The 15,976-nt window shown below is 38.9% G+C and overlaps 1 protein-coding gene across 4 annotated transcripts in view; it reads left to right on the forward strand.

Annotated features, from left to right (window-relative positions):
* COL15A1 (collagen type XV alpha 1 chain) overlaps positions 1 to 15,976 on the forward strand; it is a 116,129-nt gene that overhangs the window by 24,743 nt on the left and 75,410 nt on the right. For all 4 annotated transcript variants that reach the window (XM_069007928.1, XM_069007932.1, XM_069007930.1 and 1 more), the window contains exon 3: positions 12,766 to 13,313. In XM_069007928.1, the coding sequence (XP_068864029.1) occupies positions 12,766 to 13,313 (548 nt within the window). The remainder of the gene's footprint in view (positions 1 to 12,765; positions 13,314 to 15,976) is intronic.

Here is a 15,976-nt window from a genome sequence, read left to right on the forward strand (position 1 = left end):
GCATTCTATAAGCTGAAATAATTTTGTGATCCTTTTCCTTTCTTTAAAATAACAGAAAAGCCCCTACCTATGACCTCACAGGCTGTATCAGCTAGTTCCTTGGTGTTACTCCAAAGCAAACAATGCAGCTGCCAGACAGACCACTGGGAACTGACCTGGCTCACAAAGAAGCTAACCCATATGGAAAAGTTATTGGGGAGAGTGTGTGGAAATGGATACTTTTGATCTCTGTATTACAAATTTCAATGTTCTGTTTACACCTTCTGCATTCACCTGCAATGATCATGTCAAATTGTAATTTATGCTTCTATGGAACATACTTAGCATTTAAACAAGAGGGTGATGATTAAATAAGGAAGTGATGAAATAACGGAGGAATACAAGTTTGGGTTTGCCATATATTTCCACACTTGCAGAGTCTCAGTTTGGGTATTGAGAGTAGCTGCTGTATTACATAAAATTGTCACAGCTGTACTAAAAGCAACAGAATTACCATGATTCACCCCATGTGAAAATTAGTTACACTTCTTTGGGTTTTTTGACAGTATTTACAGAGATCCTGAGAACCAAAAAAAGCAATCTCTTCTCCTCAATTTTCATAACTGTTTCAAGTTTAGCCTATTGCAATATGATTCTGCTCTTCCTTGAATGCTTTTTATTACTGCCATGTTTTGTGCACGTACAAAGAAGGTTAAAGCTCACTGAATATAAACTGAAGTCCTAATGTTCAGCTTCCAGGGAATGCACCTGAACATATTGAAGTTTTTGTTGGCAGGATTTGTGACACCTATGCCAGAATAGGTTACCTCTATGATTCCAGAGCAGTCATATTAATGACTGAGCCACACATTCAGAAAAGTGTACATTGGTATTACTATTCAATTACTAGAATAGTTTGTAAAACAGGACAAAACAAAACAAGACCATATAAGCTTAATATGCTTTTCAAAGACTGATAAGAGAGGAGGAGTAATTAGATCCTGTTCACCTTAAGTTTTCTTGATAGGTCTGCAAATGTAAGTAGGGAATGGGAGACAGAGAGGGGAGGTTTGAGGGATTACTGTGACATTTTTGTTGCCAAGAATGTTGGCACACTTGTAAGAGACTGAATACTTTGGTGACTGTTGGCCTTATAGAAGCTCATTACTGTTCACAGGTCTGGCAGGATGTGCAGCATATGCCAGAGAACAGGATTAAGCTGCCATACATTCTCAGGGAATAGGGCTACAGTACTGCCTACAACATTTGTCATAAAACCTACGGTTTGAAAAATGCCTCCTGTGGCTGCAGTTCAGCACATTGGATGGCATGTCTTTGTCCAGTGGTTTTGGCAAGAAGCTGATAAACAAAGTCAGAACAAAGATGAGGTAGTATTTGACTATATATGGCATGGTGGAGGAGGAAAGTGATTCCAGCTGATGGTGGAAGAAAAAGGAGGTGAGAGCAGACAGCTGAAAGATCTGGAGAACCCACTGCTCAGAACATGGAAAACACAGCCTTTAGGCTGCATGATGCTATAATTTCCGCTACCTGGAGACTTCTGTTGGAGTCTGGCACATCAAAGGGCATGCTTTAATTCAGACCTAATTAAAATTTTATGCAACATGGTTGTGCTATTACTAACACACAGCTGTGCTTATCATGAGTGAAATTGGTGAAACCAGTGTCTTAAAATACAAATGAGGGTTCAAACAGTGAAAATAAAGAGCAAAGCATATAATCAAAGCCAAAAAATGCCAATAATGTTGTGTTTGTTGCTTATTATGTGAATTTCTTTTTTTGACTTTCTGAATCTTCAGTTCAAACAAGCATTAAGAAAAACGCAATAAATTCTAAGGATATCACTCTTTCTTATTCTTGTCACAAGGCTAATGGCCTTGAAAAAGTAACCTTTGAAATTTAAGCCAAAAGAACAACATTTTGTGTAACCAACTTTTTAAAAGCAGAAGGCCAACATGCCAACACATTTTCAATGGATTTATAAACATTGGATACAGATGTAAATCAGCTATATTTTCCAAGTTAGGGACAGCACGCAGTTGAGACATCTCTGGGAAAGACTTTCAACTGTATATCAAGTATCAAGACCAAAGAATTACTGCTGTATTCTACTTTTATCTTTTTGTCTATTTTCAGCTCTTGTCTCAAATAACATATGAGTGAACTAAAAATATAGTATTTACCAAAAAGAAGACCTTGTCTATTCTCTACATATTCTGGAGGAAATAAAATTATTTTTGGCCATGCACATGTAAAACATAATATATTCTCTGTGTGATTTAAAAAAAAAAGTTCCTTTTTTCCCTTTCGGTCATACAACTTTAAATCCTGAATAAAATATAACAGATGCTTCAGTTATTCTAGACAGAAGCTATTGATTAATTCACATTGTATACAAGCAGAGGAGAACTGCTCAGGAGGGCAATAAGCTCTGAATTAGTTCAATAATTCTGCATGATAGTAGAGCTGTTAAAATTAATGTTACCAAGCTGGAAAATCTTCTACTTCAATCTGAGTCAGTGATCTTAAAGTTAATTATGATCTACCTGGCACTCTGGTCTCTCTGATTTAGTTGTCAGGCAATGATCAGTGATGTCACAGCTAGATAACTCAAGCTTTGGTAAATGTAGAAAATCTTATTTACATGGTAGAGTCTGATTAAAACAGTGAACCGCATTGATGAAAGATCTGATCCATGGGGCTGTTCCAATGTTGCCACACTGTTCCTCTCATATTTCCTTGCAAATAGCACAAGAGAAATGCAGCTTTGAATCAGGGTGAAAGCTGGTTTCAACTCTCTCAAGTTTCTCAAGTGCCTGCTTGAGACTGCATTTTGGGTCATGTGAGGAGCAGTAGATAAGGATGGAATGAAAAGGGGGTATACATGCCTGAAAATGCAGCTACACTGTGAGGAAAAACTTCTGGTCATCATCTACATAGAATAACATATTTCATAACATGGTCACTTTCTGCATGACATCTTTTTGGAAAAAAAAATTTTTTTAAGTCCAGTTTATTGGTGTTCCATGGTAGTATGTCAGTTTAAATGAAAAAATTTTATAAATCTTGTTTGCAGAACTGATTGAAGCTTTTGGAGCTATCTGACAGAGGCAGCAGTGAGTAGGTCTATATCTGAGGATTTTTTCTGAACTTCTAGCATTTCTGGTTGTGAAGAAAGTCCCAAAAACATGGATAATGTAATGTATGAGGCTGTGCACATTTGAAGCCAGGTGAAAGTAAAGTCACTGTACTGCATTACTCCATCTGTATGAATGGGGCGAAATACCTTTATCCAGCATCTCATTTTTATTTCATTCATCTTCTAAAGAAAACTTCTACATTCTTCTTAATGAAGATAACAATTCCTCTAATAGATGCTTTGCAAAATATTTGTGTATGAAGTCATGTAGCTGAAATCAGATTTGCTTAGTCTACTGTTGCATGGGACCATGTGTGAGGTCCCCAGTGGGAAATGTGTGGTTTGTAAGTAGTAAAAGCAGTTACTCCACTGAGCTGAAAAAAAGAACCCGTTGTACTTGTGTTCAAGAGGAGATCTGTAGGCAGGTATTACAGTGATGCCTTGAGTTTAACTTGGTTTCACTAGGAAGCAATGCAAATATTATTGCAGCATGTGTCTGTGCAATGATTCCTGAGTTTGCTTTGAGTTTGAACTTCTGTTCACCAAATTTGACAAAGACACAGAGGCCTGATGGCCATTAAATCCTTACAAACCTCATGGATAGGGAACAGAGTAAGGGTGAGAAACATATTTGTGTCTCCACTTAGAGAGGGACTGTTTGGAGAACCAACATATTTGCATAAGTTGTCTTAAACGCTGGAAAAGCTTTATTGAGTGCTTGCGCTTTCCTGGCAACAGAATCCAATCATAACACAAAATTCTAAGAATTTATATCAAGAAAACATTTTAAACCCAGAAGGTCTTTCACTTAGGACTTTAGCCAGGATTTCAACCTAGAGCTTTTTGACTAGAAATGACATTTTTATGGTATTTTATTTAAAATCGATGAACTTTTTTTTAAAAAAAATCAGTGCATTCACTGGGGAAATGCAAAAAAAACCAGGAGCATAATAAAAGCATATGTGATTTATACTAAGATATAAAAGTACTGTAACACAGCTCTTGGGAAATGAAATTCTTGGGAAAAAGGAAGATGAAAAAAGAAGGATTATGTTGGCTGGATTTTATTTCTACATTTTTACTGGCGCATTCATGCTGTAAAAGCATTTAGCTGTCAGAAATGTTGATGTCCAATACAAGACATAGTTTTAGTATTTACTGTTCCCATATCTTCTACCTCACAATCTTTTTTCAACTTCTCTGAATCCTGTCCATTTATAAATAAAATCTATCAGCTAATAAATCCAATAGTGTAGAGAATACGTGAGAATACACCTAGAAGGATAAAAAGTAATGATAAATATCAGGTGCATAAATTTAAGAACATTTATGAAAGGGATGTTCCTGGAAGAATATAGAAGTCCTCCTAATGACTTGAAAATAAAATATTAGTAACAAAACATCAGCTTTCGTTGCTTAACATAAAAGGATGGATAGCTTAGTCATCTGAGAGAGGGACACTGTCCACCAATCTCAAAGTGCTGTGGAAGAGTCAAGGATGTATAAAAAATCCTCTCGTTTTTGTTACCTTACTGGGTTTATAGCCCTTAATTTTTAAAAATAAAGAACACCACCAACAACAAAACCTCAAAACAACAAAGAACAAAACAAAAAATCCGAAACATAACCTCAGTTATTGCAATACTTATATTTTTCTGTTCTCATCTAGTCTGAACTGGAATGATTTTCTACTCTCAGCTTAGCTGTATGAGGAAGGTCTCATAATGCTTCGCCCAAAGCTATGATGATGTGTTATAGATGTGTCAGCTTCCACCACAGAGAGACCATTTCAGACTGTAGAAGCTACAAAAATATCTGTCAGCACCTTGTTTCTCTCATGTTTCACTCATAAACTCCCTGCCAACAGCCTTTCCAGCCATATTGGAGATAGTGCTTGTCCTTGGGTGTTCTTGGGTGGGGTCTTCTTGCAAGATAAAACTGCACACAACATACAAATTTGGCCTGAAGGCTCACTGAGCATACATACTTCTACTGCTGTGATGAAACAGATGTCCTCAAAGTGGGATGAGCAGGGAGCATGACCTCTGTCTTCTTACACAGGCACTGACTAGGCACGTGGTTGTCTGGAGCAGGATTTCCTGACAGGAGCGAGTTTTCTGGGTCATTTACAGTGTCAGAGGAAAAGCAGGAAGGCATGATACTCATGGGAAATACAGGGAGAAGGTAGTGTTCAGGTCATTCTGGTGGGAAGAGTGAAGGAGCATTTCTAGTTGAAGGTTTCTAGTTTTCATCAAGCAAATTGTAACTCACAAATCCCACCTGCCCATATCCTTCTTACTCCCCTGTTCTATGACAGAAACTTGCAGTGGAGACAGGGTCTTGCAGAGACAGCCGGGACAACTGTGGTAGCTGCTGATTAAGTGTTCTCTATCCTTGCTTCCCATTCAATCTCTTTATATGGGATGAGAATTTTTATTCAGGTCAGTGTGCCAGACAACGTCAGTGTCTGTTTTTCCACATTTGGGCAGAGACTCTCTGCTGGCATGTATGACTGGTAAATCTAGGAAAGTGTCAGCTGCCACTGCCAGTATTTTAATAGTGAACTGTCTTCCTCATCTTAGAAATATATATATTTTTTGCAATGAGGGTGTTGAACATGACCTCGCAAGACTTTTCTCCCTTAAAATTCAAGATAAAGACAAGAGAAGGAAAGAGAAAACAAGAACAGCAATATATTCCTTCCCCCTCAAAAAAATACACGGAAGACAATGTACTTAGATTTTCAAGGTCATTGTGAAAGAAGGGCAGCATGATAATTCACATCTGCTTTGTTATGGAGGTAATGGAAATTAAAATGTCCTAGCTTAGAAGTTGTAAAAGAGTTTGCACAGCAGACACTGACACTGGTGATTCATAATGTTCTCTCCTCAGCCAAAGCTCCCATCTGATTTATGAAGTGCTGTGTTGCTTCCTAGTGGTGAAATGCAAAAGCTCCCACTCTCCTGCAGTCATTAAAGGCTACTTGTCCCTCTAGCTGGCAGTCAGACTGCCCATATCAGTTACACACCACATACAGATTTTATTTCATAAAGTCAGTGTCCAAACTGGTCACCGGTGCTTACTGTTGGACAGCTGCAATATTCGATGCAGACTCTGTAATTCTTATACAGGTTAATTTTTTATCTTTAGGAGGCTGGATGTTCTAGCAAGTCTGGAAATCTTTTTTTATGAAGGGCATCTGTGCCTTTGCTTCTTGCATTAATGCATATGGAATATACGGAATATATGCAATTGTAAAGAAAAAGGTCCTGGTATATCCCCAAAGGATTAGTATGAGAAAAAGGACACCTTTGACAAGTAATTAAACAGCTCAAAAGGCCTCATAAGCTGAGTGTGAACCTGACATAATAGGAGTAGAGCAAGTACAGAGACGTGTCAGGGGGCTGCAAACTCAGGAACAGGACACTGAGTTTCCAGATAGTGGTTTCAGTCTCTTGAACTGGTTAACAGCTCAGTTAGCTTTGCCTCACTACTGAGTTGAATTGCTAAATATTTCCCACTTTTTCCTCTCATCTGTTCCTGAGGAAAGAAAAACAACGAATATTTAGTGTCTATGCTGTATTTTGTATTCTCTGCTGCTGTGGCTCAAAGAAAGCGGTGTGTTTGAAACATAGATTTTTGTCATTATTAGGAGAACAATTCATCGAGTGCACATTAAAAAGCCTTGCATTTATGTACAAAGAAAAAGTGCCGAAAAATATATGGAAGATCTTCTGGTAGAACAACTGACAAAACAATAGGAAAATAATGCAATGTTAGCTTTAAAAAAAAAGAAAACCAGAAAAACTAATTGTATGGAAGACAGCATTTTGGTGGTGGTGGCTAGTTTGAAAACATTGTAATGAAATAAAGTTTTTCAAACAAGATAAACGGGGGGGGGGGGGAGGAGGAACCCCCAAATAGTATTTTGTGGAAAGGTGGAAAGTAAACGTCTATTTAATTAACTATATTTAGGCACTTTCTCCCAGTAGAGGGCAGAATGACAACGATGTAGAAGCAGGAGCTGGAGCTGGCAGAAAGTGTTGGAAAGCGGTTTTCACAAAGGAATACCGGCCCTGCTCTGGCGTGTCAGGGAGTACCTCAGCTCCTGCTGGCTGCAGCCTGACTAGAAAGGGCTTCTGAGGTTTCCTGAGGCATCTGTAAGGAAATGCTGCAGCCTTTAAAACTAGTATTCTATCCATGATTTCCAAGAGTGTGTTAATGGCAGCTAAAAATCAGTTTAAGCTGGGAAAGCAGAGCCAATGCTGTTTTTCCTGGTAGCAGCAATGATGCTGGCCTCTTCCATTTCATGCAGCACATCTGGGACTGTGTTACAATATTCCCCTTCTTTTCCTCTTTGCAGTACTTGATTAAATTTTATTTGGTAGATGTGGAAATCCTTCTCTGCCTAATGGAATTGCTATAAATATTTCTTGTTAACTGCAAAATAAAAGCACTTTGGCAGCAGGGAAGAAGCAATTTTCTTACTGCACCTCTTAACTGCACTCAATATAAAATAATGTTCTATTACAGTTATAGCATCTCTTTGAATGTGGAGTAGAGAGAGCAGAGGCACTGCACTGTTGAGACAGAGATGGTTTATTTATGCTGCTGGAAAGGGAGCTTATAACCTGGACTTGTCATTATTTGGACTGGAAGAGGACAGGGAAGAAGGGTCAGCTTGGCTCAAGTTTACAGATAGGGAAGTGCCTGATCTTGGCTGCTCTGAGCCTGGTTTCATTATGAAAGCCTTTGTAGAATATTGCTTTTATCCCATTTCCTTAAATGAACAGAAAAAGGAGCTGCCAGCAAGGCTCATGCAGCAGTGGGCAGCAGTGAAATGAGGTGTTCTTGCACAGGATGAAAGTCAACGACCATGGAGTGAACAGACTTTTACAGGCATGGGCCAGGAGCAGCTCCAATAAAAGTGTCTGAAGAGGAATGGGGGAAACACTAGGTGAACTTAAGCTAAAAATAAAGGGAAAATAATGATTTCATTCAAAAGCCAGCATCCATCCCACTCCCATCTGTGTGGAGCCATCCAAGTGTTCCCTTGAGTGAGTTGAAAACAGCTGTCATAGTCTTAGCAACAGGGCGGTTGACTTCTTACGTTTAGCAAATAGCAACCACTTGAGCATGTTATTCTGACCCTTATGTACCCATGACAGTTCATTAACCTGGAGCAGAACTGGGCTAAATGTGGCAGCTGATTTACCTGAATAATTGTGTCAACAGGCATTTCTAGCTCAAAACAGTAGGAAACATACATGGGGCAATCCTCAATGTTAGTTGAATTAATATTACTGCTAAAATTTAAGTGGTTGGGGCCAAATATGACAACCAATTGTAACTTTAGTCTTTGCATTCGTGTAGTTGAGATAGTCCAGCTCAAGCATCTTCTCACAGCAAGGAAGACAGCAGTGTGATTATTTTTCAGTAGTGTGACTTGGGTTGATGTCACCATACCAGTGCCTATCATGTTCTTTTGCTCAAAGGAAAGGACTTGTCAATATTTAATTTTTTTTTTTTTTTTCAGACTTGGGACATTGGAACTGTGTATTTTAAAATGAGGCTGAGATGGGTTGTTCTGTCTATGCCGGAGACGAGGGCCTTGCCTTTGAACTCTGCTTCTATTTTCTAGTGATGAAACCATGGATGAAAGTAGACTGACAAACAGTGTCCTTATCTGTAACCCTGTAGCCTTTGACTCTGTTGTAGTAGTTTCCCAAAGCCTGTGTGATAATATGCCTTATATCACCTTTGAAGTTAGTGTCGAAGTGTGGTGTATCAGCTTGAAACAGGGACTGTGGGTATTCCAAATTTTAGATGAGCTCCTGTAGAGAACAGGAAATACAAATGCCCTACTCCAAGTGAATAATCTTGTGTTTTAAATTACTACTTGTAAGAAAATTCTGGATTCTAGTCATATTCCTAAAGTAGATTTTAATATAGCATCCTGATAGCATCTTCTCCAGAGAAGAGAAAGTTTTGGGGAAACTTTATAGCAAGTTCCAGTACCTAAAGGGGCCTACAAGAGAGCTGGAGAGGGACTTTTCCCAAGGGCATGTAGCGGTCAGACGCATAAACTGAAGGGTTTGTTTAGATCAGATATTAGGAAGATGTTCCTTCCTTATGAGGGTGGTGAGGCCCCAGCACAAGTTGCCCAGAGAAGCTATGGATGCCCCATCCCTGGAAGTGTTCAAGGACAGGTTTGATGGGGCTCTGAACAACCTGGTCCAGTGAAAGGTGTCCCTATCCATGGTGGAGGGGCTGAAGCTACATGACTTTTAAGGTCCCTTCCAACCCAAAGAATTCTATCATTCTATGATGCAGCTTGATCATCCAAGGTCTTTGGATCAGGCCTAGCATTGGGACCACCCTGCTCCATGAGAGAAAACATGAGGAGGAGGCAACCAGGATGAGGTCACACATGTGCACAGTCCAGAGAGCAGTGCTGTGCATGCCAGAAACTTCATCTGAAAGGAGGCTCCTAACCAAAAAGTCACAGATGGGTGTAATAAGTTAAATTATATGAATGTGGACCTCCACCTCCATTCCCATTTATAACATATAAATACTGTGCTTGTGCTTAACAGCTAAAACAAACACAGTAGGCCTCCAAGCAGGTAAGTTTTTTCTTTCCTCTATACGTCATCCCTTGTGAGCAGTGAAAAAGTATTTTGGATCCCACAGGTTTGAAATTCCACCCCACCTAAATAATTACAACAAAAAATTGCAATACAAGGAGAAAACCCAACTACCTAACCCCTAATGTTGTCATCTGCAGTCTTGAAACACTCCATATACTGACTTACAGGATGATTTTTACAACACACTGGTGCTTCTCAAATGGTCCCTGAAGCTACTCAGTGGGAATGACCAGCTATCAGCAAATTCTGTAACAATTCCAACTATAACATACAGTAACAAATAGCAACAAAAGCAAAGTACAGCACAATTCATAGCTCTAAATTATAAAAAATTATGGGGTTATACTTGTTGAGATAAAATATAGCTAATATTAAAGCACCTTCCAGTGCCCCAGGTCTAGGAAACATGGATATAAATGGGATGAATTCTGGATGCTCCCCAATATCCAGTGCCTTAGTAGTGTTTGAAACATAACTAATCTGGTGCAACATAGTGCTCTGCTGGCTTAAAGGTACTTAAAATAGCATAGCATTTACCTACTTATGTAAGAGAGTAAGAGAGTATTTTTATTCTAACACAACCACATTAGGGAGACATTAATTTTGTCAGAGATAATTGAAAACCAGTGGCTGTAGGACCTGTATTCTGCTTCTAACTGTGTCTCTAGGTCCACATAAATCCATTAAGAGCTGGGTATGAGCTGTAAGTACAGAATTTGGCTAGACGCTTCTTTTTTTGTTTTGATTTTCTGCAGTGGATAGGTGCAAGCTTCTATCCCAGCCTCGCTGAAGCTCAGACTTTTGCTGGGCCTTCTGATTTATTTTACTCAAATGAAAATCCTGATTCTTTGCTGTCTTTTGCTGCCACATTTTGCAAATACATTTTGTTTGTGTCAGAGGCTGTGCTAAAAGAGCTCATGTTTGGGGCTCTGTGTGTTACTGTTGGGTGACTGGGGAACTGCAACTAGACTGCAGCTCCACACATTGTGTGGAGAGAATGAACAGGCTCTTTTCCAATCACCAAATCTTCCCTTGAGAATGGGAATTGTGAAATTACAGTTGTATTTATTAGTTTCACTCCTAGGATGCATCCTGCTGTCCAAGCCTGATTGCTGGACACCTTAGATATTGTCCATCTCCTTTCTTGGTTACTTTGCCATGGCTCTTTGGCTGTAGGTTTGGTATCTGTGTAGGGCTCCTATATTATCCTTCGAGATTATTACTTTCCTTACCTTCTTACCCTTGTGTGATGGCTTATGTATTTTGTTTGTAGTGGAGGTTCCTTTATGTGTATGTATGTGTGAATAGAAAACATGACGCAGTATTAGACTCACAATCAAAATAGCGTTAGCTGTGTTTGGCCAGAAAAGAAGTATATCCACTTTTCAAGCTATTTGGAAAGGGAAAAAAATCTATCCAGCAAAGCATTTAGAAGTGTCAAAGGGATTTGGTTTCTGAATGAGGAGCTAGTTTTTCTGTTTCCAAACAAAACATCTATACTTTCAAAAATGTTTCAGGGCAATTGTTTCTGTATGAAGCACACCAGCCTATTTTTCATTTAATGAGCTCCCCCTGGAAGTGTTCAAAAGGTGTGTGGATATGGCAACTGGGGACATGGTTAAGTAGTGAACACGGTGGCGCTGGGTTAACATTTGGACTCAAAGATCTTGGAGGGCTTTTCCAACCTTTATGATTCTGAGATTATAAAGTACAGAGAAGAGGATAGATTAGGATTTATTTCAACTGTACTATAACGTCTTTGGCACCAGGAAAACACTTTACAGTTCTTTGCAAAGCCACTAGTACAATGGAAAACACTTGGCCATGCATAGGCCAGGCTGGTACTGCATATGAGCAATGAATAACAGAAGCACATTGCAGCTAAAGAAACCCTCTAAGCTCTTAATCAGAACCAATTTGCCAGTTTACAGAGCAAAGAGTAAGATTCTTTTATTTTGCCTGATTTTAATCAGGTACTTCAAGCAAAGTTTTTGAGTTTAATTTGCTTGCAGTATTCAGATGGACTGTCGTACCTTTTCCAATACTATTCCATTTGGATTTATTCAGCTTATATAGCTGTTACAGTCACAGGTAACTGAATAAATTTAAAAATTGAAAGCAGATTTGTGCATAGATTCAGACCTGAATCGCTCATGATTAAAAATGTTATCTTTTTTTGCTTGCTTTTACTTCTTAGAAGCATAAAATTGGTAGTTCTGTTTCTGGTATGCTGCTAGAGTGTGCCTTCCCGAGGTTAAAATTGGGTGCAGATATTTAGCTGTTATCGTTGCTCCTTCATTGCATGGTAGGTGTTGTCTCTCTGGGCATGTTTGGCAGAGATACATAATTCTGCCTGTTTGCCAGAGCGTAAATACTCTCATTTCAAAACTGAGTTTTTGTTGCTGAATAGTATTTGTTAGGCAGTGCAGTTAAGGAGATAAACATGAAAATAGGGCATAAATAAAATCTGACCTCTATTGTAGGCACAGGTAACTGTAATTTGCAAGCAAATCCACTGTAAATTTTATCCTGTTTTGTGAAACTGCGCCATGCTGTTTGTAGAGAACTATTGCTGTCTTTGTGACAATAAAGAATCTCAATTTATTTAAGAAAACAAATGTTGCTCGTTTTCCACTGAATCCACTCTGCAAGCACATTCAGCATTTTCTGCAGTTTATGGACAGCTGAAGTAAATACATGTTGCAGGAAATCCTTGTTGCCATTCAATTTCACCAGATGTTTACATGTGCCTTCCTTTAGCATACAAGTAGCCTCTGTTAGTCAAAGGGCAAAGAATGACGTGCATACATAGCTACATGTGTTTAAGCACTACCTGGACTGTGGCCTGAAGTATTAGAAGTATGTTCCTGGTGTTATAACACTGCATTTCAGTTTTTCAGACCTTTCTTAAATCACGTAAATTAAATGGGCTCTGTACACCTCAAGGATAAATAACACGTTTTTTCTCATGCACAGAACGAGGCTCAAAAGGACACCTTGACCTCACAGAGTTAATAGGAGTCCCTCTTCCTCCTTCTGTCTACTTTGTCACGGGCTATGGAGGGTTCCCAGCTTACAGCTTTGGTCCAGATTCCAACATTGGCCGACTGACCAGCGCTATAATACCATCGCCTTTCTACAGAGATTTCGCTGTTGTGGTTACTGTGAAACCAAACAGTGATCGTGGAGGAGTGCTCTTTGCAATAACAGATGCCTTCCAGAAAACAATCTACCTGGGACTGAGGATTTCACCAGTTGATGACAGCACCCAGAGAATAATCATGTACTACACAGAGCCTGGATCCCATATCTCCCGAGAGGCTGCTTCCTTTAAAGTGCCAGTGATGACTAACAGGTGGAATAGGTTTACAGTGACTGTTGAGGGAAATGATGTTGCTTTGTTCATGGATTGTGAAGAATATCAGAGGCTTCAGTTTCAAAGGTCTGCTCGGACCTTGGCATTTGAATCTGGCTCTGGGATATTTGTCGGTAATGCGGGAGCCACGGGACTGGAAAAGTTCACAGTAAGTGCTGTCTGAAGAATTCACATTTCTCACTGTTTAATGCATGTACTCACTACCCAAGAAAGCTTGCTTATGGTGGTTATATCCCAAATGAGGGTCAAATCACATAGGTTTTATTTTCCATACCTAGCTAGGGTTTGGGCAGTGCAGTTATATAACCTCTGGTTTAAAATACAATGTTCTGAGATTCTCAGAAGTTTATTGATAGTCTAGATATTAAGCTCACTCTTCCATTTGAATATTAGAAATTTCAAAGTAAATATGCCACATAAATTTTTATGGCCTTTCTAAGAAGGACAGATTTCAGAGAATCCATTTTCTTAATTTCTGAAAATACCTTACTATAGAGTGAAAGTTTTAAATTCTTATTAGTTAGGTATTCACATTCAACATCAGAAGGAGAATGATACCATCAAAGATAAAGATATTTGGAAGATAAATGTGTATTTTTACAGTTTATATATTATTTGTAGCTTATCAGGTGCTTTAGGAAATAGAATGCACCAAAACCACTACTACATGGCTTCCAAGCCCTCTTAGTTTGAGTGCAAGCATCCTTCCTGCTGCATCCTGACTGAAATTCTCAGCCACTAAGAGCAACCACTATGTGTAAGATCAACTTATTGTCAAACGGAAAGGGAAACCTCACACTTTGTCTTATTTTTGTATTTCCTGTACTTCAGAACTTGTACTGTGCTTTGTGAGATTAATGTCTCTTCTAAATTAGTAAAGCAGTAGCAAAAAACAGAGTGAATCCTTTTCTTTAGGGAATAAAGATGTTCTTTCCAAAGTTCAGGGGTACTGGCAGGTTGCGAGCTCCATCTGGTAAGCAACAAAGTTGATGTACTTTTATCATTTGTCTGACCAGTCTAAGCACCTAGAATCACAGAACTATATTGATTAGCAGCAAATAAGGGGTGGAAAGTGATATGCAGGAAAACTGCCTGTTGGTGCTGCCTTTCTTAGGCAAATAGGAAGACTGGAGTATTGTGAATGCCTGATCACTAAGTAGGATTGAGAAACATTCAAGAAAAGGAAACCACTTTGATATCCCACCTGGAAAACACACGTGATGATCACTTGCTGAGATTATCACCAATAAATATGATGACAGAAATGCATATAGTGGATGACACTGTAATGCATTTCCACTGAAACAAGCTGTTCCGTATGCTATATTGAGTACGTAAATTTCAGCCAATACTCTGATTGCTTCATTAGCATTAATTGTGACTTGTACTCTAGGTTCCTGTGCCTTTATTTTTTCATGCATCATCTGTCACAATTGCTTTTGGGTAGAAAAACTAAATGCTTGAACCTCACTCAAACTCTGTTTCTGTGCCAAGAACTGTTTACATTAATTGCCCAAAACAGAAACAAATCTCAGCAGATTGTGCAAATGAATAGATGTCAGATGCTGGTTTGCTCTGGCTAATGGGAATTCATGTGTCTGTCAGACACAAAAGGACATAACTATCATCAGATTTATTGAAACCAAAGGAAAATAAAGCCCTGATGCTTGTAAAGAAAAGCGGAAGCCAGACAACAACCAAGTATAGCTGAATCAGTGATAATGCCAGATGCTGCCAACCAGTTTTAACAGGGAAGGCACCAGCAGCCACAAGACCCAGAAAGGAAATAAAGTATCTCATACCTACCATACCTATCGTGCAGACTTTCCTAGTTGGAGGAATCGGCTAGCAGTAACATTGGGGAAACATTACAGCTCTCCATTTTGCTTCCTTTACCATCCAGGGCCACAGATTAGAGCAAGAGGAGAAAAATGTGTTCTCCAAATGTGATTCACTTGTACTGTGAAAAAATTATCACTTCCAGGAGACTGTTTAATTGGTTGTGCTTGTTTCATGTATGATTTTTCAGTGAACTGTTCCGTCAGTCTGACATTGTTCAATATCTGAGTTGCCCATTACATTTTGAGAGAAATAGGATGGTTGAGATTACTGAGCTATTGCCTCAGAAGGCCAGCAAACTCAGGAGGTACCAACTGCATGAGTTTTATGGTCTTTAAAGGTACAGAAATGATAGGATTGTTTAAGATAGAATGACAAATTTTACTCCTTTCTAAAAAATTCTAGGTGGTGTGTTATATGTAAACTGGTTCTTGACTTGAATATCCATCTTTGTGCCCTACATGTGCATCATGTCTAACTCTGTGAAATCTTGTAATAACAAAACATCTCCTACATGTTTCTTAAAACACTTTGAGTCTTTGCAGAAACAACAGTTAAATGTTTAAAATGGAACTGTTACTGCTCCTTCAGCATGTCAGACTGAGAAATACAGTTTGTGACTCTGAAAAAAAGAAACATTTGTTATCAGAAAATCCATCTCCTTTATTTCCCTTCTGGAAAGTTCTAAACTGGTTTCTTCCTGACCCACTTCATCACTTATTGGTATTCCCTTCCCATCCTTTGTCTCCATTTTTAGGGGTTTTCACATGCCATTTCTGGAGCTGCAACACACTTCTTCACTAAAAAAAAAGCAGACAGTGTTTTACAGAGTGTAGGACAATCCAGGACTAGATCATTCGGCTGGGGAACTAACCATGCAGTGTGGTGACCATAATGTCATTTGGACATGACAGTCATTATACTCTGGCAGCTTCAATTTGTTCTGCATTTTTCAAAAGGAGAACGTACAAA

This window comes from Aphelocoma coerulescens, chromosome 2 (assembly GCF_041296385.1).
Source record: "Aphelocoma coerulescens isolate FSJ_1873_10779 chromosome 2, UR_Acoe_1.0, whole genome shotgun sequence".
Classification (NCBI taxonomy): Eukaryota; Metazoa; Chordata; class Aves; order Passeriformes; family Corvidae; genus Aphelocoma; species Aphelocoma coerulescens.